This window comes from Acinonyx jubatus, chromosome B2, assembly GCF_027475565.1.
Source record: "Acinonyx jubatus isolate Ajub_Pintada_27869175 chromosome B2, VMU_Ajub_asm_v1.0, whole genome shotgun sequence".
In the NCBI taxonomy this organism is placed as follows: Eukaryota; Metazoa; Chordata; class Mammalia; order Carnivora; family Felidae; genus Acinonyx; species Acinonyx jubatus.
In genome coordinates this window covers 52930936-52956527 of record NC_069385.1, presented here as the reverse complement: position 1 = coordinate 52956527, position 25592 = coordinate 52930936, and the positions used below count along the sequence as shown (strand labels likewise).

Genomic DNA, 25592 nt, shown 5'->3' with positions numbered 1-25592 from the left:
GTTAGTAAATGCGTCTGACTCTTGATTTAGGCTCAGGTCATGATTTCATGGTTCATGAGATTGAGCCTCACGTAGGTCTCCATGCTGACAGCACAGAGTCTGCTTAGAATTCTCTCTCTCTCTCTCTCTCTCTCTCTCTCTCTCTCTCAAATAAACTTTAAAAATAAATAAATAAAGTTTAAAAAATAGTTACTGTGCCAATCTTTGTATAGAGACATGAGTATGCTTCTGGCCAACCTGAAAGTTACACAATTGCTAAAAATATCTTTATTTTATATTTATAGTAATACATTTACTTAAATATAGTTAACTTAGTTTAAGCTCCTCTGAACTGCTGTGCAAGTTCTTTTCATATGTAGGACTCAATAAGCAGGATGACTTTTGCAATAGTTTTGAGCTAATAAAAATCTGCAGTATACCAAACATATCTAATGATTTTTAGTATTCCTCCTTTTATAGGATAAATTAGCAAAACTTTGGAGCTGTCTAGCAACTGTTTGGGAAACCCCAAAGAAAATTTTATATAGAAGACACAGTAATAGTTTATTATTCTGAATTTGGGAAATGCCATATCAAAAAAAGTTATCAGAATATAAAAGATATGATTAAGTGACTAAAGAAGGTTACAGGCAATTTGAAACATTTCTTTCAAAAAAGAACATGTATACCAACATACCTCAGTTTTTCATATATATCTTTTCAACCTACTAATTAATGGTCACTTAAAATATATAAAAATAAAAGGCAAGTGTATGTAAAAACTATGTTTGTTGACCTAGTATTTATTTTGTTCTGTACAAATGACTTGCTTAGATAGAATTTATATCCAAAGATTACTAATTAAATAAGTAACTCAGTTTAATATTCATTTAGGAATTAGAAAAGTATCCATAAAGTATAATTATTTAGGCTTTCCATGAGAAAACAAACCTGTCTTGCATAAGTTAGAAGAGTATACAACATCTTAATTCTCACTGTAATTAAATCAGAAAGGAGACATCTAAAACAGCATTATTAAACCAGTCTAATTTGTCCAACTGCATGCTCATTAGGAACATGATTACTTAAGTTTTTCTGTTTTTCATACTAAATATTTAGGAAGTCTTCAAGTTTTGTTTAAAGGTACTAAAGTTTTCTTTCTATTTTTGTCTCTGCTGTCAATTTGCATCTCATTACTTATCTTGTCAACTTGTAAACAAGGCTATTTTTGTAGTAATTTTCCAGTCAGATTGTGGGTTGAGCTAGAAGCACAACTTTAGATTTATTAACACCTTATTTTGGGGCACAAACTCTTTTGTACATCTTTACCTGGATTATTCATTTATTTATGCTTTCCTATTTTCTTTTGAGAGGAGAGAAAGTAAAAGTTATACACCCAGAACTTTTTAGATATCTTGCAGGGATCATTAAGCTCTAAGCAAGTCAAAAGCAATCATTCTCTCTCCATCACAAATTCAGGCTTATTTGTAGAACGCTTGTACCATTCAAGCAAAACACAAAGTCTCTACCCTTTGCTCTAAAACCGTTTAAAGCAATTTCAAATTTTATTCATTGTGTATATTTTGTCCTCTCTTATGGTAAATTTGTCTGTTGGAATTAGATATCCTTACATAGTGTGTTCAAATGACAGCTCTTATGGCCTGTTAGTCTCTAATAGTATCCCAAGGGACAGAGAAAGTTTATAATTGTAAACAGACTATTGTAGAAAGCTGTACCTTCCTTTTTGAGGAGGAAAGAAGGCTTTTAAAAAAATACACTAAAAGAACCAACAGCTTGGTTTTATAACATCAGCCACAGATAGATCAAATGTAATCCACGTACAAAATCTCACTGGCTGATGCAGCTCCAGATTTCCAGTATCTGCTCTTCACTCTGGTGGGCACGAAAATATTTTTATTTTGATTTGAATCAGAGTGGCACACAACATGAGAACAGCATAGAGGGTTTCACCAGTGGTAAGGCAGCAATGAAATAAATGAGTACTATGGGGAGTAATATGAGCAACTTTCCAACTTACTAGTGAAACCAGTCATCAGTTTGACTAAATCAAGCTCTCAAGACCTAAAGGCAAAGAACGATGTATCTCAATGACAGGAGCTAACAGAATGCTTAAGACAAATGTAAAATACAATCAAATACACTGTCATATGTTACCTCATAAGGACCAGACAGACCATTAAAAACTGTATTACCAACATTGCTGCTGCCAAAAGAGAAATAGTGGTTGTGTACAAATCAGAACTAGCATGAAAACCAGACTTAACCAGGAAACAAAAAACCAAATAGTTATAAAAAAGAAATAGAATCAACTAAATTAAAACCCTATTTCCACAGAAGATTCACCCTAGGACTGGAAAAAGTTATAACTCAAAGAACCGTTAAGTTACAGTTTACTTGGTTCTGGCTGGCGAATATTTACCTCTGGTAGATAAATACATAAAATCTTGGTAGAATCTGTAGAATTGTCAAAGAGATACTCAGAGACAAAGCACTTATTAAGGAAAAGTTTACTTTTAAGAAAATTTTGTAAGAAACTCCCAAGTATAAAAGGACTGGTTCACCAGATAAAAAATACAAGAGTTGGGGGCGGGCGCCAGAGTGGCTCAGTTGGTTAAGCGTCCGACTTTGGCTCAGGTCACGATCTCATGGTTTGTGATTTTGAGTACCACATTAGGCTCTGTGCTGACAGCTCAGAGCTTGAGGCCTGCTTTAGATTCTGTGTGTCTCTCTGTGCCCCTCCCCTGCTCACGCTCTGTCTCTCTCTCTAAAATAAATAAATAATATTTTTTTAAATGTTAGGAACAACCCCACAAAATTATCAATACTATTAGCTTGTAGTTAGTCCGCTCATGATAGAAAAGAGCAATTTTATCAAATGGCTGTCATAGCTACAAAGGTTATCACAAATCAACATTGTAAAAGTTGATAAAATTGTGTTTATGAGGGAGTCAATACTTATAAACAAAACTTAAGGATTCTTTTATTTTGGGACAGTGAACTAGACACAGTGACCCTGTTTTTGTTTCCTTGTTTTGTTTCTCTCAGGGTGCAAGTTGTTTTATTTTCTGATTATGATGTATACACACACTGACACAGCAGAGCAATGTGTCAAGTTTTGCTTCAACACATGCTTCTTTTGGTCCTTGGTAGTTGAAAACCCGTTCACAAACAAATACTGAGGTAGTTAGTATAACTTAAAGGAAAAGAACTAACAATACAGCGGGAAAAGGCCAAGTTTAAGGGGGTAGTTTGGAGAGTAGGTTTTTTTAAAAAGGAATTGCCATATCTCTGTGGACAAAATAATAAAAACTTTGGATTAATGGGATTATAATACTAATGACTAAGACAAATCATAAAAATTTGATTTTGACTGAGGAAAAAGAGAGAAGGGGTAGAACAAAATTAAATTTGCCAACCCTTTCAGTGAGAAGTTGAGTCTGACTTTGTCAGACTCAAGGAAAAAATACAGGTAGAATTCCATACTTAAAGAATTTGTAAATACTAAGAGGTTTGAGGTTCATTTAATCCATATCCCTTTGATGAGCCTCCTCTTCCAAACAGCCAGACACTTTGGTTTTTCCCAGACACTTGTTAGACCAGCTTTTCTCAAGATGGAAGCTATGATTCATTAGTGGATCCTGACATTGATTAGGAGTGACTTGTGACCAGAAGTTTGTTTTTATTTTTTAAATTTTTTAAAAGTTTATTTAATTCGAGAGAGAGAGAGAGAGAGAGAGTGTGTGTGTGTGTGTGTGTGTGTGTGTGTGTGAACAGGGTAGGAACAGAGAGAGAGGGGAGAGAGAATCCCAAGCAGGTTCTGCACCATCAGAGCAGAGCCTGATGCAATGCTTGAACTCACGTACCATGAGATCATGACCTGAACTGAGACCAAGAGTCAGATGCTTAACCAACTGAGCAATCCAGATGCCCCCATTTTTTAATGAAATAGAGTAGAAAATATCAGAAATACATTATGTGTGGTACTTCTCAAGTAACTATTGAGACTTCTACTTTAGGTAGGATTTAGTAGAAAGACGAGGCTTCCACTGAAACAGATAAATTATGAAGTTATATGTGTAAAGTCATTGGAAAGTCATGGACACAACAAAGCCTAGATGAACTAAATTTCTAGAAAACGAAGAGCTCTCATGAGTGAGCTGACAATCCCTGGATGTTTTATTCCTTAGATCATTTACCAGTTCTGGTCATATTGACTCTGTTTTGGGCACAGAGACTCTACTGGGACAAAGAGAAGCCAGGTGAGTTTTTGAAGACCTTGGGTGTGAACATACCAGATTTGAATCTAAAGAAGTTGGAAATATACCATGGATATTTGCTGAATGTTGGAGTATAAAAGAGCCTGGAGAACTGGCCCAGAAAAATCTTCAATTTTTTGGTGCTTAGGAGGTAAATTCCTTCTGGAAACAGGGACTGTGTCAGACATGACAGATCTCTCCCTCAAGTTTTTGCCAGATATTGAACTTGATGTTGTGGGGAACTAAGCTCAAAACCTTTGAAGGACAGAATGCCAGGGATGAAGAGAAAGAGAAAAGCCAGGCTATCAATCAAAAACCTCAGGAGGCCATACTCACAAAGGAAACTGGATTGGAAGGGCAGAGTTAACTCTGTCCACAATGATTAAGAGACAAAATCCCACCAGAGACAGAAAGCTAGCATGAAATACTTGGCTAGTTCTCCCTCTCAAGACATTTGCCAGATTTTGAAGCTGCATTGAAGTAGGAGGCTAATGAGCCAAATTAAAATTTCTAAAATCATAAACACTATGATTCTCCCATAGTGTTTAAGGGGTGAAGGAGAGAGACTTGCCAAGTTGTCAATCAGAAGTCCAGGTGAGCCACACCTGAAGAAAAAGGACAACGAAGAGGCAAACTGAGTCTAACTAAAACCAGAATCCAGCCCCAATCTAATTCCATTCCTGATGGGATTAAGATGACTAGCTCTTCAAATTATGCACCTAACAGAATAAAGGGAGAAACTTTATGGGGGGGGGGCAGAATAACAACACTATCAGTCCCATTGGTTCTTTTATACACCAAACATAGCATATAATAAACTATAAGACTTGAGAAGATGTGGGAAAGTATGAGTGATGAGAGAAAAAGCAGATAGTAAAAGCAGACCAATAGATGATCCAGATGTTAGAATTACCAGACAAGGACTTTAAAATAATTACCATGTACATATGTATATACATATCATGCACATATGCACACATACACAGTAAAAGAGGAAAAGATGGGAAAATTGGATAAAGTGATGCATAATTTTGACAGATTGGAATCTATAAAAATATGCATTATAGAACTTAAAAATACAACAGCTAAAATTGAGAATTCACTGGGTAGTTTTAAGAGCTTAAACTGAGCAAAAAACAGTGAACTTTAAGACAGGAAAATAGAAAATATCTGAAAATGAGGCACAGAGACAAATAGAATGGGATGAATTAAATGGAGTAAAAGAATATAGTGAAGTAATCAAATGTATGTTTAATTAGAGTCCTAGAAGGATAAGAATGAAAGAGAATGGAGCAGAAGCAATATTTGAAGAGATAATAGTCATGAAAGTCCCTGAACTGATGACTCTTATCAGCCCGAACATGATAGCTCAGTGAACCCCAATACACAGGGAGGATATATACAAAGGAAGCCACAGTTAAAAACATTACAGCTGAAATGCTGAAAGACAAACATAAAATCTTCAAAGCAGCAAGAGAAAACAAGACACATTACTTTCTAAAAAAGGAACAATAAGACAGATGACTGATTTTCTGATTGAAACTATGGAAGCGAAAAAAGAATAGACATTTAAAATTCTACAAAAAAAAAGTATCTGTTGTATACCTAATTAAAATATCCTTTGGAAATCATGATAAAATAAATACTTATTCAGACAAAAGCTGAGAGAATTCATCAGCAGCAGACCCGCACCATAAAAATTATTAAAGGTAGTTATTTTTAGATAAAGGAAAATTAACTCAAATGGAAACATGGGTCCTCAGGAAAAAAAAGAGCAGCGGAAAAGATAAATGTGTGATTAAATTTTTTAAATTGAATTTCGAAGCAGCAAAAATAAAACGTGGAGTTTATATGCAGAAGTAAAGTAAAAAAAAAAAAAAAACAGTTGCATGAATTGTAGGAAAGAGGTAAATGGACATAAACCATTGTAAGGTTTTTATTCTTTGGACAGTGGTTAAAAAAAAATACTAGTTTAAGGTAGGCTGTAACAAGCCAAGGATACATATTGTAATCTAAAGGAATGATTATCAAAGTATAAGTATTATCAAAGTAGCAGTATAAAGCAATATAAACATCATCTGGGAATTTTTTAGAAGTAAAAATTCCTCCCCCAGACCTACTAAATTATAAACTTCAGAGGTGGGGCCCAGAAATTATATGTTTGAAGAGTCCTCTAGGTGTTTCTGATGCGCACTAAAGTCTCAGAACCATTGCCCTGGGCAATAACCAAAAGAAAACAAACAAGTATAATTAAAAACCTAATAGAAGAGAGAAAACAATAATAAAAAACTTGAATAATCCAAAGTAATGAAGGAAAAAAGGAATAAAGGAAGAGAGAATATATAGGACAAATAGAAAACTAAAATGAATAAAATACATAGTAAGATTGTGAACTTAAACCCAACTATAATAGTACTCACATTAAATGTAAATGAATTAAATGCTTCTATTAAAAAGATTTTCAGATTTGACTCAAGAGACAAAAAGGCACAGATAATTTGCAAGGATTAAAAAGATATACCATGTAGGGGTTCCTGGGTGGCTCAGTAGGTTAAACATTGTACTCTTAATTTTGGCTGGTGAGATCCAGCCCCACATGAGGGTCTGCACTGACAGAGTGGAGCCTGCTTGGGATTCTCTCTCTCCTCCATTCACGCTCTTTCTCAAAATAAATAAATATATGTGTGTGTGTGTGTGTGTGTGTATATATATATATATATATTATATATATATATATATATATATGCATATATATATAATATATACCATGTAAACACTACCCACCCAAAATGTTCTGTGATTGTATTACTAAGACACAAATTTGACTTTAAGGAGTATTACTAAAGGGCGCCTGGGTGGCTCAGTCAATTGAGTGTTGGACATCAGCTCAGGTCATGATCTCATGGTTTGTGGGTTCAAGGCCCCCATTGGGCTCTGTGCTGACAGCTTAGAGATGTCAGATTTGGTGTCTGCTTCTCTCTCTGTCCCTCCCCCATTCGCACTCTGTCTCTCAAAAATGAATTAAAAAGTTAAAAATTTTACAAAAAAATATTACTAAAGATGAAGAAAGATGTCATAATGACAAAAGTTTCATTCAATAAAAAAAAAACCTTACAATCCTACTAGCAGCCAATAATAACTTCAGATACGTAAAACCAAAATATCAGAACTAAATAGAGAAATACACAAAAACCAGTCATTGCCAAAGATTTTAATGTACATATCTCAATATCTCATTAAAAGTCAGACAAAAAAATCAGTAAAGATATAAGAGATTTAAACAACATTATGAAACAACTCAATCTGACTGATCTATGTAGAGCACCACTCCCAACAACAGAATATATATTCAAAAGTACATGACACATTTACCAAAATAGACCATATGTTAGCAGAAAGCAAGTTTAAAATATTTTCAAAAATTGAAATCATGCAGACTATGTTCTTAGGCCACAATGGAATCACATTGAAAACTGAAGCCAAAAACTGGAACCAATTCTAAATGATTTACATGTCAATGAAGAATTCTCAGTGGAAATTAGAAAATATTAAAATGAGTGGGGCGCCTGGGTGGCTCAGTCGGTTGGGCATCCGACTTCAGCTCAGGTCGCGATTTCACGGTCGGTGAGTTTGAGCCCCGCGTCGGGCTCTGGGCTGATGGCTCAGAGCCTGGAGCCTGCTTCCAATTCTGTGTCTCCCTCTCTCTCTGCCCCTCCCGCGTTCATGCTCTGTCTCTCTCTGTCTCAAAAATAAATAAACGTTAAAAAAAAATTTAAAAAAAAAGAAAATATTAAAATGAGAAATAATGAAAGCACATCTAAAATGGTGATGTAACTAAAGCAATGCTTGGAAGGAAATTTATAGTTTAAATGCATGCATTTAGGAGATAGGTTAAAAATTATTGGTCTAAAACTTTAATCTCAAGAGCTTAAATCCAAGATACTAAAAAGAATGTATAATAAATGATTAGGAATAAAAAACATGTAAATAATAAATGAATAATAATTCAATATAATTGGTATTATTGAATTAATTGGTATAGTAAATGAATGTAAATAATATATGAATCATAATAAATGAGCAGAAATCAGTGAAAGATAAAGCAGACATAAACAGACATTTAGAATAAAATAAAACTTGGGGCACCTGGGTGGCTCAGTTGTTGGTTGTCCGACTTCGGCTTGGGTCATGATCTCACGGTTTGTGAGTTCAAGCCCCGCGTGGGGCACTGTGCTGACAGCTCAGAGCCTGGAGCCTGCTTCAGATTCTGTCTCCTTCTCTCTCTCTGCCCCTCCCCCGCTTGTGCTCTGTCTCTCTCTCTCTCTCAAAAACAAACAAACATTTAAAAAAGAAGAAGAAGAATAGGGAAGCCTGCATGGCTCAGTCGGTTAAGCGTCTGACTTAGGCTCTGGTAATGGTCTCACAGCTCATTGAGGCCCCGCGTGGGGTTCTGTGTTGACAGCTCAAAGCCTAGAGCCTGTTTCAGATTCTGTGTCTCCCTCTCTCTCTCTGCTCCTCCTCCACTCGGGCTCTGTCTCCCTCTGTCTCAAAAATAAATAAACATTAAAAAAAATTTTTTTAAGAATTGTTAGAATAAAATAAAACTAAATATGGCTCACTTAGTAAAATTATTAGATCTCTAATAAGACTGATCAACATAAAATAACAAGTACAGAAATTATCAATAGTAGGAATGTAAAAGGAGACAACACTATATATCCTACAGATAATAAACTAGTAAAAAGATTCAAAGGGCATTAAGAAAGTGAAAAGACCCACAGAACAGGAGAAAATAGTTGCAAATAATGTACCTGATAAAATATGTATCTAGAATATATAAAGAACTCTTGTAACTCATTAGTAAAAAAAACCAAAAAGCTCAATTAGAAGAATGGCAAAGTGGGGTACCTGGGTGGTTCAGTCAGTTAAGCATCCAACTTCAGCTCAGGTGATGATCTCATGGTTCGTGGGTTCAAGCCCTGCGTTGGGTGCTGTGCTGACAGCTCAGAGCCTGGAGCCTGCTTCAGATTCTGTCTGTCCCTCTCTCTCTGCCCCTCCCTCACCTGCACTCTGTCTCTCTCTCTCTCAAAAATAAAATAAATAAATAAGTAAAGATGTGCAAAGAATCTGAATAGTCATTTCCCCAAAGAGGATAAACAAATGACCGACAAGCACATGTAAAGATACTCAGCATCATTGACATTAGGGAAATGGGAATCAAAACCACAATGAGATACCATTTCACATCCACTAGGATGATTAAAATAAAAAAGATAATAACAAGTGTTAACAAAGATGTGGAGAAATTGGAACCCTCACATACTGCTGGTGAGAATGTAAAATGGTGCAGCTGCTTTAAAAGACAGTCTGGCAAAACTTTTACATGAATGTTCGTAAGAGCATTATTCATAATAGCCAAAAACTAGAAACAACCCCAATCTCCTTCAAATGATGAACTAATAAACAAAAGGTGGTATAGCCATGCAATGGAATATTATTCAGCCATAAAAGTGAATGATATATCTGCATGTTAACTAACTGGATACATGCCAAAACAGAGATGAACCTTGAAAACATTATGTGAAATAAAAGAAGCCAGTCACAAAAGACCACATATTGGATGATCCCATTTATATAAAATTTCCAGGATGGGCAAATCTATAGAGATAGACAGTAGATTAGTGGTTGCCTATTGCTAGGGGTAGGGTGACTCAGAAAAATGGGGAGAAACTACTAATGGATATGGGGTTTCTTTGGGGCGATGAAAATGTTCTGAGATGGATTGTGGTGGTGGTTATGCAATACTGTGAATACACTAAAAATCATTGAATTGTACATTCTAAGTGGTTTAATTGTATGGTGTGTTAATTATATCTTTAAAAAGCTATTCAAAATATGAAAGGATATTATGAATGAACAAACTTATGCCAAAAAAATTATCTACTTAGATGAAATGTTCTTTTAAAAATTTATTAAAATAAACACAAAAAGGAATACAAAATATGAATAATCTGTTAAAGATATTGAATCTGTAGGGGTGCCTAGGTGGCTTAGTTGGTTGAGCGTCCAACTTTGGCTCAGGTCATGATCTCACAGTCTGTGGGTTCGAGCCCCGTGTTGGGCTCTGTGCTGACAGCTCAGAGCCTGGAGCCTCCTTCAGATTCTGTGTCTCACTATCTCTCTGCCCCTACCCCTCTCTCTCATTCTCTCTCTCTCTCTCTCTCTCTCTCTCTGTCAAAGACAAATAAACATCAAAAAAAGAGAGAGAGATTGAATCTGTATTTTAAAAACCTCCCATAGAGAAAATTTCAGGCTGAGATGTTTCATAGGTGAATTATTCCAAACATTTAAGGAAGAAATAATACCAATCTTACTTTGATAGATGGGCTTAATCCATGTACATTTATTATAATTATTGATACATTTGAACTTATCTCTACCATACTTTTTTTCTTTTTTCTCTCTTTTCCTGATTTCTGTTGGATTTATTAAACTCATTCCTACCTCCCACCTCTACTTGTTTGAGAGGGTCTGTGTTGCATTTTTATTCTTTTAGTAGTCAGTCACCTTGAAGTTTTTGACACAGTATTTTCCTGAAGAGTCTAGTTACTCAGTATTTCTCTTCTAAACATGCCTTCTTTAAGTCTATCAAAGCCCACCTTAACCACCCATTGAACACCCACAAACACTGCTCAAGCTAATCTTACTATCTTTGTCTGAGAGCTTAGATTTTACCACTTTTTAAAAATTTTTTATTTATTTTTTAGAGAGAGACACACACACAGAGTGTGAGCAGGGGAGGGACAGAGAAAGGGAGACACAGAATCAGAAGCAGGCTCCATGTTCTGAGCTGTCATTGCAGAGCCTGATGCAGGGTTGAACTCAACAAACCACAAGATCGTGACCTGAGCCAAAGTCGGATGCTTAACTGAGCCACCCAGGTGCCCCTAGATTTTACCATTTTTAAGCAGGTTTTTTTATTTGTTACAATCAATAATTAATTAAATTTACTTATTTTTTAAAAAGCTTTTGAATAATTTTGAGACTCTCTTTGTGGGAACTTTAAAAGAAGGCCCAGTGCCTGCCTGATACAGAACAGGTAGGTACTCACTAATGGAATCCACCCTATCCTGCCTTCCAATACACAGAGCTGTTTGTCTCTTTGGCACTAGATGTGTGCGCTCAACAGGCATGGATTCCTCTGGGTTGGATCCATCTCACGGATAGTTGTCAAAGACTGACCTCTCCTGATGTTAATTTTGTGAATACTTTACTTCACTGTGCAGTGAGCTAAACGATGCAGGATTAAATGTTCTCATTTCTGAGCTGCGAAGTGTTGAAACTGATCAGGAAATGAAGGCAGAATGTCCATCCTTTGGAAGAAGAATCAGCCAGCCTGTGTTGCTGCCACTCTTGGCTGCTGATTGGAATGCAGCTGTTAAGGCAGCTGTTTCACTGTTTGCCCAACTTGAAAGGACACTGCCAAGTGGCAAATATTTTTCATAACAACATTTTACTTTTGCTAGGAACAACAATGCATTTTTTTGAGCTCCAGCAGTGTGCCAAACATGACAGATTTATTACGCAGCAGGTTCACAACCTAGACTGAGCATGCATGCTCATTTCCATTCCTAATATTTATAAAAAGAATAAATAAGACCCAAAGGAAGCCTCTACACAAAACATCTCTACAGCTTAATTATTTGTTGGAATGACAGCAGATTAACTTGTGAAAATGAAATATCTCTGAAAGAAAAAATGAAAATCTAGAAAGGCCAAAGCAAAAAGGGAAGGGTTAAATATTTTAAACCTGTCTAATGTGACCCAAGAATTAGTTTATCCCACATATCCAGGACAGTAGCAGCAGTAGCACAGGAAACACATCATCTTCTGAATCCCCTACAAATCGTGGGATCCATTCTGGGTCATGCAGTTAATTTGTGTTGTATGAGAATTACTGACTAAGCTCTTAGTAAATAACTGTGTTGTATTTGACAGGCTGTGAACTGGATGGGGTAGGGCTGAGGCATTATCAACTATTTTATTTAACGGTAAAAGCAGTATGCCAAATATAAGCATTCAGAGCTAAGAAAGCACATTTAAATGCATAAGTATGATTTTCTTGCAAATCCCAAAGTGCAAAGATCATGATCATATTAGGTTGCTTTCCATCCTCAATATGTTCTCCCTAGTCAGAAGTTCATGGCTTCAAAAAAGGCTTATGGAGAAATGCTCTAGGCACGTAGAGGGATCCCATACCCACCTATTGTTTGTTCCAGTTGAAGTGATACTGTAAGTCAACCTTAACCACATTAACCACCGTTAATAACATTTAGTGTGTAATTCCCACAAGCCTTTATGAAGACTGCAGAGGTTGGGCCAGAGGGAGGCATTCTTGTTTTAATAAACCACCATCATCAGAGCTCGAGTAGGGATGTTTCTGAAGGTGAACTGGGCTGAACATAGTCAATGGAGGTTCTGATTTCTGTTTTCTCTACTATTTACTAAATGGTAATTAAATCATAAATGACAACAGTCTAGTCAGCCTGTTTCCTCAAATTGCAAAAGCATACATTATCACAAAGTTGGCATGACTTCTTGAAGAAAGAGGGACAAAGTTTCATACACTGGATAAAGGTTACCAAGGGAGTCAGTCAGCCACAGAAACTTTGTACTCTTTGTTTTTCAGGATATGATAAAACAGTAAATGCAAATCATGGATGAAATTTATAAGATCGCTTCCACAGAAAGGATCCAGCAGTTAGAAAAAGAACTGGCTTTGCAACTGACTGAACTAAAGTCTGAGATAGAAGAACAGGAGACTCATCAAGCTTACAGGTAAATAGTAGTAGTGAGAAGGCATGGTCTTCAGGGGCTTCAGCTCCCACTTTCACCCCATAGTCTCTATCAGCTCCCTCTTATTGTTTATATAGACAATTGGCATTATCTCAAGCTCAGATTTTACGGCTGGCCATGAGTTTTTCCTGTATTCTAGTATTGCTAAGACATTTAGAGGCAATATCATACCAAGGAAAATAGAAAAGTGCTCACAAATACCATTGTTTTAAAGTTCCAGATCCTATGGGGCGCCTGGGTGGCCCAGTTGGTTGAGCGTCCGACTTCAGCTCAGGTCATGATCTCATGCTCCGTGAGTTCAAGCCCCGTGTCAGGCTCTGTGCTGACAGCTCAGAGCCTGGAGCCCGCTTCAGATTCTGTATCTCCCCCTCTCTCTGCCCCTCCCCTGCTCATGCTCTGTCTCTATCTCAAAAAATAAAAGAAATAAAAAAACAAAAATTTAAAGTTCCAGATGCTATTATACAATCATGCTAAGTGCAAAGAGGTCTCATTTTTTCCAAAAATATTTTAATTGAATTTGACCTTGATTTTGATGAGGCATATAAAAACTGAAATAATGCTAGATGTTTGGTAATGAATTCTGCAAATGGTATTTTATTAGGAGCTTTTCTATAGGTAAATGCATCCAATGATAGCAATCTCTTTTGAAGAACAAAGGTAAAAAGATTAGCCCCTAAGTGGCAAGTCTCATGGGCTCAGGATCTTCAAATCCCTTTCTTTCTATTATTGCTACAATTGGTCAATAGGAACAATATGAGGTCCCTGTTAGGTCGAATAGCCAAGTAAACACAATGTGGATGGTGAGGGTTGGGGAAAGAAGATCAGGGGAAGAAGCAGTAAATACATACATTACTACCTCATTCCAAAGATGATTCTGAAGAACTAGTATTTAGTGTGTTTTATAATTTGTATTTGAAGCCACTGGTTGTAGGAAGCAGATCAAAGATTGTATGATGAAGCGAAAAGGTAATGGAACCACGCAAGTCATTATTTCTCTCAACTTTGGTTTCTTTCTGTGAAGAATGAGGTTACAAATATGTACCTTGCCTATATTATAAGGATCAAGTGAGGTAATGCATGTTAAAGCACTTTGAAAACTAGAAGACACTGTACAAAGATCAGTGTCAATATTGTTACAGTTTCAGTGTCTCAGGGTCAAACAAGTGTCTCCTCTTTGTACATTGTGTTAGAAAGTCTTCCTGAAGTCTCTTTTATTTTTTAGAATAGAGTGATGGGAAATCTCTGGACACTTGTATTTCTCTACTCCCCCCAAACCACTTATCACTGCACCTGGAAGAATCTACTTATTAATTCAATCAATACTGAGCACCTTCTATTTGCCAGGTGTTGTGCTAGGTTCTGGAGTCCAAGGAAAATGGAAAATGTACACTTCAAATAATCACTCTAGTATTCTCATTACCCACTAGATTCAAAAATTTATTAAGAACTGTAGTATAGTGGTGCCTTGGTAATTTTTCTTTTTTTTTTTTTCCTGGTTGTCTATTATCAGTTTACCCCCAAACCCAGGTCTTTGTAGTGGTTAAATGTCTCATAAGTGCTTGGCTGAGTGAATAGGTGAATGACTGTATGCTGAATAAACAATACTAGATTGAACACATGGGTGGATTTTTATGGGTTCAGGTACACACCACTCTTTTAAGTCATTCATAGACACTTGGAGATGAACTGAGATGAAAAACACGTTTTGAATAAGAGAAGGTTTAGGCAGCTAAGCCCAGGACACTGCTCAATCTTCCAGCATGCCAAAAAAAATCAGAAGACAAGAGGGCAGGAAAGGGATGGGTTTCTTCTGTTTCCCTGACTGCCTGTTCCCTTTCTACTTGGTTACTGGTTCTCCACCTCCATGAGGTTGCAGCCAGGATTCAGGCAGCCAGTAATCACAGAAACTACAGCTTTGATTTATTAGTGCTTTTACTCTTAAGGCTTTTTCAGAGCTTGCCTCATTTTTTTCATCAAAGCCAAGATATGAGGAGATAGGGAGGCATTATCTCCAACTTCAGTTGGGAATTCAACACAAATGGCTCAGTGAGTTGCTTAGACTCATGCAGCTGAGGGACCTCCTGTCTGGTCTTTTCACAGGACCACTGCCTATAGTGGGGGTAGAGGGCCTGCTGACAAGTATACAAACTAACAGTCTATTTTCATCTTTCCTTAAAACTTACCCATGGGGACTAATAGGGTCATATGAACAACATTAACCTGAATTTCATTGCCTACAGTCCCTCTCAAATCTCTAGGTGGTTTCTCACATGTGTTTCACAGCTACCTGCTGTGGCTTCCTTGCCAATGTCTGCAAAGTTTTATCTTGAGAAAGTGATGTCTATACCAGGGTTGCTGTACTCTGATGTTCCCAAAGCTGCCAAGCCTTGGAGTGTATCTTACCCCCAATGGGGAGAGCTCCCTTCTTGCTTTCACAGGGTCCTCCTTCATTACTGGGCCCCACGGCTGTGCTACTTGTGCCTTCTCATGTCAGAGCCCATGGTGCAAACAACTCCTTCGTGACTAGGTTCAGACAGTACAACTCAGTTAAAATAATTTTCAAAGTATTTCATGTTTAATAAATTAGCAAGAACACAACAATAAAAACATCTTGTTTAAACTGATACTAGTTTTGTGTAGGGTGAAAGAGATGTCTGATAAGCATAGTACTCGTTAGAGATGAGGTTACTGGAGGAAATATGTGTGTGGGGGGGAATCTTAATCATTGTGCTTCTTCCGGTACTCTGGAATTGAAAATAGAGAGGTAAATCAAGGAGAGTAGGAAAAACCATGTTAAAGTGAAGGAAAGGAAAATTGGCCCATGGAAAGGCTTAGCAAACATGAGTTAGACACAAGAGAGATTCAGACTAAGACAGAAGCACATGGTCTTTACATGCTCTCAATAATCCAGTATAATATGACATAGTTATTTAGAAATGAGCAGTTCTGAAGAGTAATCAGGGCCTATCTATAATTTGGTTTATTACAGTTTCTATAATTACAGCTTCTATTGCATAAATCTTTCTGCAGCTCTATTCGAATGCCCAAGGACATTTCTTACTTTCGAAAAGAAAGGGAATTGGCTCTAAAGAAAACTTTACAGGTGAGTAGGAGAGTGTAATTGTAATACACAATTGTATTGTAATACAACAATACACTGGATTTTGCTAACTTTTTGAAACATTTAGCAAGAAAACTTTATTTTCATCAAACACCAGCTGATGTTATTGACAGTGTTATGAGAGCAAAACAGCCCAATGCTCACTGCTAGATCAGAGTAGGCCACTACTTCTTTGGAGATACCTATTTTTTGTGATGTTTTGAAATTTTACAGTTTCTTGATTTGTGCTATTACAATTCGTTATTTGGAAACCGAGGTATAACAGTATAACATGTTGTGTAAAAACTATCAGAAATTGAATATCATTTGCTGTCATAAACAATGGTAATTTTTCTTCCTCATTTCTTTGTTTGCCTGTTCTGCTGCCTGGGGTTCAGGTGGCTGAGTCAAAGCCCCTTGTTGTTCAAGCAGATGTCATGCAGAGGGAGCTAGAGAGCTGCCTAAGAAGAGAGTACACTCCTGAAAATTTACCTTTGCTTCTGTTGCAGGTAAGTAAGAGTCATGCTGCAATTTGAAAAACAGATCTGGAAATTAATAGAAATTTAGTTATCGTCACTAAACTATTGACTAAGTTTCTATCAATTACTCCCTGTGCTGGTATTATGAGGCAATACAATACTAAGAAAGTCTCAGCCCTCAAAAAGCTGTTGACTTAGCTAGGGAATATATTTCTGAAAATGTATTTTAAGAAAATAACTCAAAATATGGTAGAAAACATTTTCCATAAAGATTATTATTGCAACATTACAATAAAAGTGAAAAAATCAGAATTGCCTAAATATCAAACAATAGGAGAGTTAAGAAAAATAGCATAATACTGGATAGAATATTGTTCTACCATTAAACATTTTTTAGCATAAGAAACTATTCTGTTATTATGTAGTATTAGTTGACAAAAACTAAGGTGTGTGTGTTTCATAATAACGGTCATATAATATATAGAAAAAACACTTGAAGGACATAGACCAAAATGTTAGCAATCACTATCTTTGGATGGCAGAACAATGAATCTCTTCTTTTTACTTTTATATATTTTCTAAATTTCTTATAATAAGCATGTATTGCTTTGGTTTTTAAAACTCTTTGTTCTTTACTCTTATGTTATGAGTTATATTCTCACTCTGCAAACAAATTAGTTCATTAGCAACTAGCAATTAATAAATTAATCACAAAGAAATAAAAGATGTTGAGATTCTATTTGCCACCTAAACTTTTGTCATTACCGTCATCTAAGATTCACTTTCCTATCATTCTGGCACTCTTCATTCTTTTGTGTATATCTGTGATTGTCAGCGAAGAGAAGGGGAGACTGGAGATGGTGGACATCTGGCAGCGTCTAGAGACATTTTGTCACAATTTGGGAGAGGAATGGATTCCTACTGGCATCTAGTGGGTAGAGGCCAGGGATGCTGCTACATATTTTACTATGCACAGAATAGCCACACCACAAATTATCCAGTCCCAAATGTCAATAGTGCTGGGTTTAAGAAACCTTGGTGTAGCCTAAGCTTCCATATGATATAATTTATCTTCTGTCTAGAGAACAGACTTTAGGGGCACCTGGGTGGCTCAGTCAGTTAAGCTTCTGACTTCAGCTCAGGTCATGATCTCACAGTTTGTGGATTCAAGCCCCATGTTGGGTTCTGTACTGACAGCTCAGAGTCTGGAGCCTGCTTTGGATTCTGTGTCTTTCTCTGTCCTTCCCCTGCTTGTGTTCGCTCTCTCCCAAAAATAAATAAATAAACTTAAAAAAAAAAAAGAACAGACTTTAACATGTCTTGTACTGCCGATCAGCCATGAATAAATTCTCTTTGCTTTTTTTTTGCAAAAAGTCTTCATTTTGCCGTCATTTTAGAAAGGTATTTTTGTTGAATGTAAAATTCTAGGTTGATAGTTTTTCTCCTTTGTCACTTTAAAGATGTTGCTCCACTGTCTTCTGGCATAGATAGTTTTCATTTCCTAACACAATGTGTCCTTTTGTTCTATGGGTGCTTTTAAGATTTTCTCTTAGGGGTGTCTAGGTGGCACAGTACATTGGGCATCCAACTTCGGCTCAGGTCATGATCTTGCTGTTCTCAAGTTCAAACCCTTCATCGGGCTCTGTGCTGACAGCTCAGAGCCTGGAGCCTGTTTCAGATTCTGTGTCTCCCTCTCTCTCTCTGCCCCTTCCCTGCTTGTGCTTGCTCTCTCTCTCAAAAATAAACATTAAAAAAATTTTTAATTAAAAAAAAAGATTTTCTCTAATGGTTTTAAGCTATTTGACTGTGGTATTCCTTGATGAGTTTTTCTTTATGTTTCTCTTGCTAGGAGTTGGTTGACCTACTTGGATTGTGATTTTTATCATTTTCATCAGTTTTTGAAAGTTTTCAAATATTATTTCTTTAAATATATTTTCCATCTCCTTCCTTCCTTCTGGGACTCTGATTAGACATTTGTTCAATCACTTTGTATCATTCTGTAAGTCAACGAAGCTCTGTTAATTTATTCTCAGTCTTTTTTTTTCCCTCAGTGCTTCATTTTGTATAGTTTCTATTGCTATATCTTCAAGTTCACTGATCTTTTCTTCTGCACTAAGCTGCTGTTAATCATATCCAATGAATTTTTCATTTCATATATTGTAGTTTTCTTTTGTACTTCTATTTGATTTTTTTGGTACTTTTCATTTCTCTCCTTATTATGTTCACATTTTCCTTTTAATCATTTTTATAAAAAAATGATTATTTATATTTGAAAGAGAGAGATAGAATGTGAGCAGGGGAGGGGCAGAGAGAGAGGGAGGCACAGAATCCAAAGCAGGCTCCAGGCTCTGAGCTGTCAACATAGAGCCCGACACAGCGCTTGAACACATGAACCATGAGATCGTGACCTGAGCCACAGTTGGATGCTTAACTGACTGAGCCACCCCGGTGCCCCATCCTTTCAGTCCTTGAACATGCTGTGCATATTAGTATATTAGCTCTTTTAAAGTTCTTATTCGCTAATTTCATCTTGGTGCCATTTCTGGGTCTGATTCTCTTCATTAATTTTTCTCCTGCTTTTGGGTCACATTTTCCTGCTTCTTTGCATGTCTAGTAATTTTTTTTGACACTGGACATTTCAATCTTACATTTTTGTATGCTGATTTTTTTAAATTTACATCCAAGTTAGTTAGCATATAGTGCAATAATGATTTCAGTAGATTCCAGAAATCCATTCCCTATGTATAACACCTAGTGCTCATCCCAACAAGTGTCTTTCTTAATGCCCCTTATGCTTTTAGCCCACCCCTCTCACCCACAACCCCTCCAGCAATGAATGCTGGTTTTTTAAATTCCTTTTAAAGACTATTAGAGTTTATTCTGACAGGCATTTAAGTTGTAGATCGGCTTCATACTTTCAAGGCTTGGTATCAAGCTAGATCAAGTTTAGACTAACTTTCACTCAGGATCATTTATCCTTATTACTAAAGTGTGACTCTTCTGGTGTCTCCACTGAACGTGTCAGGTGGCAATGAGGACTCTTCTCTTTAACTGGAACTTGAACATTTCTTGTCCCTGTATGAACTGTGAGAACTATTCAGTTTATACTTCCCTAGTCAGTTATTCTTTGCATGGCCTCATGGAGTTTCACCCTCTGTATGCATAGTTTAATAGTCAGCAAAAAGCTCAAAGAAATCTCCATGCAGATTTCTGGAGCCCTTTCTCTGCACAACATCCCTCTCTCCAGTACTCTGCCCTGCAAATTCCAGCTGACTCAGCCTCTGAAGCTTCAATTTCTCTCTCCTTAACTCAGAGAGACTGCCATGCTCTGTTTGGGATTTCCTCTCTTATTCTGTTGTTCAGAAACTGCCTTCTTCAGGCAGAAAACCAAGGTGATTGTAGGGCTCATAGCATTTGTGTCCTTCAAGGACCACAGTCCTGCATTGTGTGTTGTTTTATGTCAGAAAATAGTTGTCCTGTTTATTTTGTTCTATTTTCTAGTTATTTATGATGGAAGGATGAGTCTGTTCCTACCTGTTCCATCATGGCCAGTATTATATTTATTATCATAAATAAAACATTAAAAATGGTTGGTTTATTTGACTATTTTTAAGTATAAATAAAATTTCTGGTCTAAGATTAAAAGCTATAATTTTACCTATAATGTGCTTCATATTTTTAGACTTATAACTTCAGTTTTTAAGAAATTTTCAGTGTAGCCTTAGACAATTGTACAGGCTTTTATGTCACTGCTAAAATTGTTGACTAAATGATAAAGTACCATCTGTTAGATTGGCAACATATCATATAGATTTAGAAATAACTACTTGCTTCATTTAAAGTTTAATGGTGTCTTGAGCTAGGTTTCTTAATTTTATGATCTTCGTGTAGGAAAAATCCATCATTTTGAAGCAACCAGAGAGTGATTTTCCTATTGTTAGTGTTCTTAAGACTTCAGTCTTTCTACTCTAATTGTATTCTAACTGTTAATTTTTATCATTGTTTTTGTTAAAGTATTATACAGAGAGAATTACCCAGCTGGCCCAGAGTAAATATTTACACATGCTTAGATGGAAGAGGTTTTGCCAGCACAGTAAGATTATGGAGCAACTTTATCCTCTTTACAAGGTAGGAATCTCAAGAACAGAACCTATGGGCTCTTTTTTTTTTTTTTTTTTTTTTTTTTTTAGAGAAAGAGTGGTGTGGGGGACACAGAGAGAGAGACAGAGAGAGAATATTTTAAGCAGGCTCCACACTCAGCACAGAGCTTGACACAGGGCTTTATCTCACAACTGTAAGATCATGACTCAAGCCAAAATCAAGGGTCAGATGCTTAACCATCTGAGCCACCCAGGTACCCCTCTTTTTTATAATGAAACAAAATGATCAATAAGCTTGTCAATACACATTATTAAGTATGGTCATCATACCTGTACATTAGATCTCTAGACTCATTCATCTTGCACAACTGCCAATCTGTACCCTTTGACCAATATTTCTCCACTCTGTAGTCCCTGGTAACCACTGTTCTACTCTCTGCTTCTATGAGTTCAACTTTTTTAAAAAAATCATCATGTAATCATACAGTATTTGTCTTTCTCTGTCTCAGTTATTTCACTTAGCATAACATCCTCCAAGTCCATTCCTAACATCAGTCACAGGTGTTAGGATTTCCTTCTTTCTCATTACTGAATAATATTCCATTGTGTGTAATATACCACATCTTCTTTATTCATTCATCCATAAGCAGACTCTTAGACTGTTTCTGTATCTTGGCTATTGAGAATAATGTTTCAGTGGCCATGGGAATACAGATATCTCTTTGAGATACTGATTTTGTTTTATTTAGATATGTCCCCAGAAGTGGGATTGTTAGATTATGTGGTATTTCTATTTTTAATTTTTTGAGGAATCTCCATACTGTTTTTCAACAGTGTAGCTTTTCAGTTTTTTTAAGTCACGGCTAAAGATGGTAAAGGAACTAATGGATGCACCTATTTCCCTGTTCTGCCTGTGGCAGAAGATAATGGCAACTATTTTTAAGGATGAGATTTAAAGGAACTTTTGTATGATAGAAAATGCATTTTTCTAAGCCATACAGAGAAAGACAGATACCATATGGTTTCACTCTTATGTGGATCTTGAGAAACTTAACAGAATCCCATGGGGGAGGGGAAGGAAAAAAAAAAGAGAGGTTAGAGTGGGAGAGAGCCAAAGCATAAGAGACTGTTAAAAACTGAGAACAAACTGAGGGTTGATGGGGAGTGGGAGGGAGGGGAGGGTGGGTGATGGGTATTGAGGAGGGCACCTTTTGGGATGAGCACTGGGTGTTGTATGGAAACCAATTTGACAATAAATTTCATATATTGAAAAAAAAAAGAAAATGCATTTTTCTTCATGGATTTGGCCTCCTGTGCTATAGATAAAAAGCTAAGAAGCCCCCTATAGTTATCAAACATCCATATGCACTGACTCTTTGCTTCTCTCTCTCCTAAGAATATGACTGCTGCCCTTGTCAGTCAAATTCAGAATGTGAAAGAATTTTGATATTCTAGGAGCCTCTTATTTGGCCCCCAAACAGCATTAGCCTATGCTTGGAAGCAAATGACACAAGAGAACAGCTTGCAAATAATCGTGTTCTGACTCTGCCTTCCTCTTAAACAGAAACAAGTTGCCTACATTATGCAGGAATACAATGATGCCCTTCAGAGAGCTGAAAGATTGTCTGTTGCACGAGAAAACTTCCTTCTGGGAAAAAACAATCCTTCTAACTTAGTGACACAAGAAGACCTGACTATTTACACAAAGTGGATTGTATGTCACCTACACTCGCTCAGGACTGTTCACCACTACCTACGGGTATGTGAAACATAGTTATATGATAATATAGTGCCCTCCCATGATGGTCAGCATTGTTTTTTCACACCTGTCACCTACTTTTGGATTGTCACTGCTTCTGTGTTCTCCTTGCCCTACGAATGACAGGAAAATAGTCATTAGCTTTTTTCTCTGAAACCTTTGAAAATGTTTTTTTTTGAAAACTTGCTCTAATGAAACCACTCCATTAATTTAGTTTTTTCAAACATGTGTCTGCTGTATTATTGCATACTCACTCTGCAAGTTCTTGTTCTCATCATCTTGTTAAGAATATATCATGTCCCATTTAGATCTGCTTTTTTATTCAGCAGTATCTAATAAGGGTCTAATACATGCCAGGTACATGTCCAGGGCCATGAAACAACAATATGGGCTTTGCTGAAAAAAGTAACTGGGTCGCAGGCTGGAAGGGAAATGAGCAAGTAAATATTCAACTTAAATACCATGTGGTAAGAAAGAATAGGATGGAATAGAAAAGAACAGAATAAGTATAATCACAGAGTAAATAGAGTCACCAATGAGAGGCTGTAACCCAGGCTAGAGGCATCAGAAAGGAGTGATGTGATCATATGTCTATTTTAGGAAGATTATTATTTTGCTACCTAAATCTTTTCCTACTCGTCTATGCCTCATCTCAGTGATACTACCATCCACTGAATTACCCAAACCAGAAAACTGGCCATCATCCTAACTTCAGTCCTTCCCTAGTTGGTCACTATGGTGTCTACCTGTGAGTCCTCTCTCCCCAGTCACATGACATAATAACACTGTGCTCATAAGTCTTTGTCCCCCCATTAAACTGTGAACTCTTTGAGGCTGGTCTATGTCTTATTCTTTTTTTTTTAATAATTTTTTTAACGTTTATTTATTTTTGAGACAGAGAGAGACAGAGCATGAATGGGGGAGGGTCAGAGAGAGAGGGAGACACAGAATCTGAAACAGGCTCCAGGCTCTGAGCCATCAGCACAGAGCCCGACGTGGGGCTCAAACTCACGGACCACGAGATCATGACCTGAGCCAAAGTCAAGATGCTTAACCAACTGAGCCACCCAGGTGCCCCAAGTCCATGTCTTATTCTTGTTGGTATCCCTAATACCTCACACAGTGTCTTGTCCATAATGGATGCTTGATCAATGTAGACCCACTTAGAGGTTCAGGTTGCTTAGTGTTGGTGACCACAACAAGTCTCCCAGATCCAGATTTAGCACCCCATGTTTGAGCAGGTTACTAAGACCCACCTCTATCTCCTCCTCTATCAAAGCAAAGGGCTGCTCCTGAACCTAAATCTGGAAGCTTCTGTGAGAATTGAGTTGACATGTGGCCTCTTGGTTGTGCCCTTCTATAGTCCCTCCAGTATTTGCCCATCTCCAAAGTGCTGAGTGTAGCTATTGATGAATTTCCTGAGGCTTGTCAGGAGAATGAAAATGTATGTGTTGATGACATCGACCCTAATATCCAGAGTTCTGGATCTCTAGACCCTGTGGATACCAGCATTTCAGGTAAGAAATCAGTCTTCTCTCTCCTTGGGTAATGTGGAGAAAGAAGATTGTGGTTTTGCACATGTGTTGTTTTATGGCATTGATCTTGCTTGACATTTTTCTATAAGCCAAGAAGTTATATCTTCTTAATAAACAAGTATTAATTTAATATTTTATGATGGAAAAAATAAGAAAAATACTTTTCTTAGACATTATTATCTCCCTCTTTATAACTGGCAAATAAAGAGAGAGGGAGAAAAGCAATGAACTTGAAGTTGAGAGTACTAGGTTCCAGATATATTTCTGTGGTGGCCTCACCGTGGGCCTGTTTAGGTCATTTCATCTCTTTGGGCTTCAATTTATTCATCTCCAAAATACACCTTTCAGATTAAGTGATACCTAAGGTCTCTTTCAGTTTTACTATTACATGTTTAAAAAATAATTTCCGTATCTGAATCAATTTAATGGTCCTCCTGCCCTTACCTTGTGTTATAGATAACTAAGAAACCTAATCAGTTTTCTACTCTGAGTGGCATATTTGCTTGGGATATGTACAGGGTGACACAGGAGCACCCAAAGTGGCAGCCATCTTAGTTGTAGGGAATCAAAGAAGGCGTCTCAGAGGAAGGCCGTCTGAACTGGGTCCTTAAAAATGAGCAGGAGTGAGCCAGGCAAAAGGAGATAAAAGCTCTCACTTTCTTCTAATTTGTTGGTTAATTTATAAATCATAATCTTTGTTTACCACAAAGGACTATAGGTAGTTCTCCCACTAAGTCATTCTTCAAAGGGTCTGTTGGGTTTCTCCTACAGGCTGTGTGAAGGTGAGTGGTCCTTGCTACCTCCCCCAGAAAGCCAGCATCAAGGGTTTGTCAGATAGGCATGGCCCAGGATGGCCTGGCCTATAAATTGTGCCAGAGAAGCTTGGGCAAAGAGCAGAATGGGCCTCCCTGTGAACAGAGAAGCTCCTGCCTTCAGTTATCTCGCAGAACACTCCATTTTCCCTCCCTGATTAGTGTTTATTGGTCTTAGTGTTCTTGGTTTTGGTTTTTTGTTTTGTTTTGTTTTGTTTTGCTTTGCTTTGTTTTAGGGCTGACAAGAACAGAAGCTGCTTTCTCCCTGCCCCAACATGTGACTGAAAGAGAAGGACTGAAACCCCAGCTGAGGCTCCTGCTCTCCCATTTTAATATCCCATATGACGTGGAAGAGCTAAGGGATGCTACTAAGGAAATGGAACTTTTTAATTTGGTACTTGATGGACTCTTTCTTAATACAAAGATAGGTGTTCGTGAAAGAAAACACTACTGTTTGCCACAAAGTTAGATATTTATCCTGCCTCAATTGTTTCTAGAGTGATAAAATTTAATTGTAATAGGTGAGATTTAGATAGCACTTGAACTTCCCCTCTGTAAGAGTACTGGGTCTCTTGAATATACAACACAGAAGGATCACAGGATTTATTTTTCTGTAGAATTTAAAGAAAGAGTAGTTTATAGTCCATAGTAGATGGTATAAAAGTAGCCAAGACTTGGAAGATTTGCATAATGGG

The 25592-nt window shown here is 37.0% G+C and overlaps 1 protein-coding gene across 1 annotated transcript in view; it reads left to right on the top strand.

Moving 5' to 3' along the window:
* CCDC162P (coiled-coil domain containing 162) overlaps positions 1 to 25592 on the top strand; it is a 176857-nt gene that overhangs the window by 9807 nt on the left and 141458 nt on the right. Inside the window, exons 2-9 of the mRNA XM_027057133.2 lie at positions 4232 to 4259; positions 12946 to 13094; positions 16143 to 16215; positions 16611 to 16721; positions 20706 to 20819; positions 22356 to 22550; positions 23914 to 24067; positions 25134 to 25291. Coding sequence (XP_026912934.1) covers positions 12964 to 13094; positions 16143 to 16215; positions 16611 to 16721; positions 20706 to 20819; positions 22356 to 22550; positions 23914 to 24067; positions 25134 to 25291 — 936 coding nt within the window. The 5' untranslated portion in view covers positions 4232 to 4259; positions 12946 to 12963. The remainder of the gene's footprint in view (positions 1 to 4231; positions 4260 to 12945; positions 13095 to 16142; positions 16216 to 16610; positions 16722 to 20705; positions 20820 to 22355; positions 22551 to 23913; positions 24068 to 25133; positions 25292 to 25592) is intronic.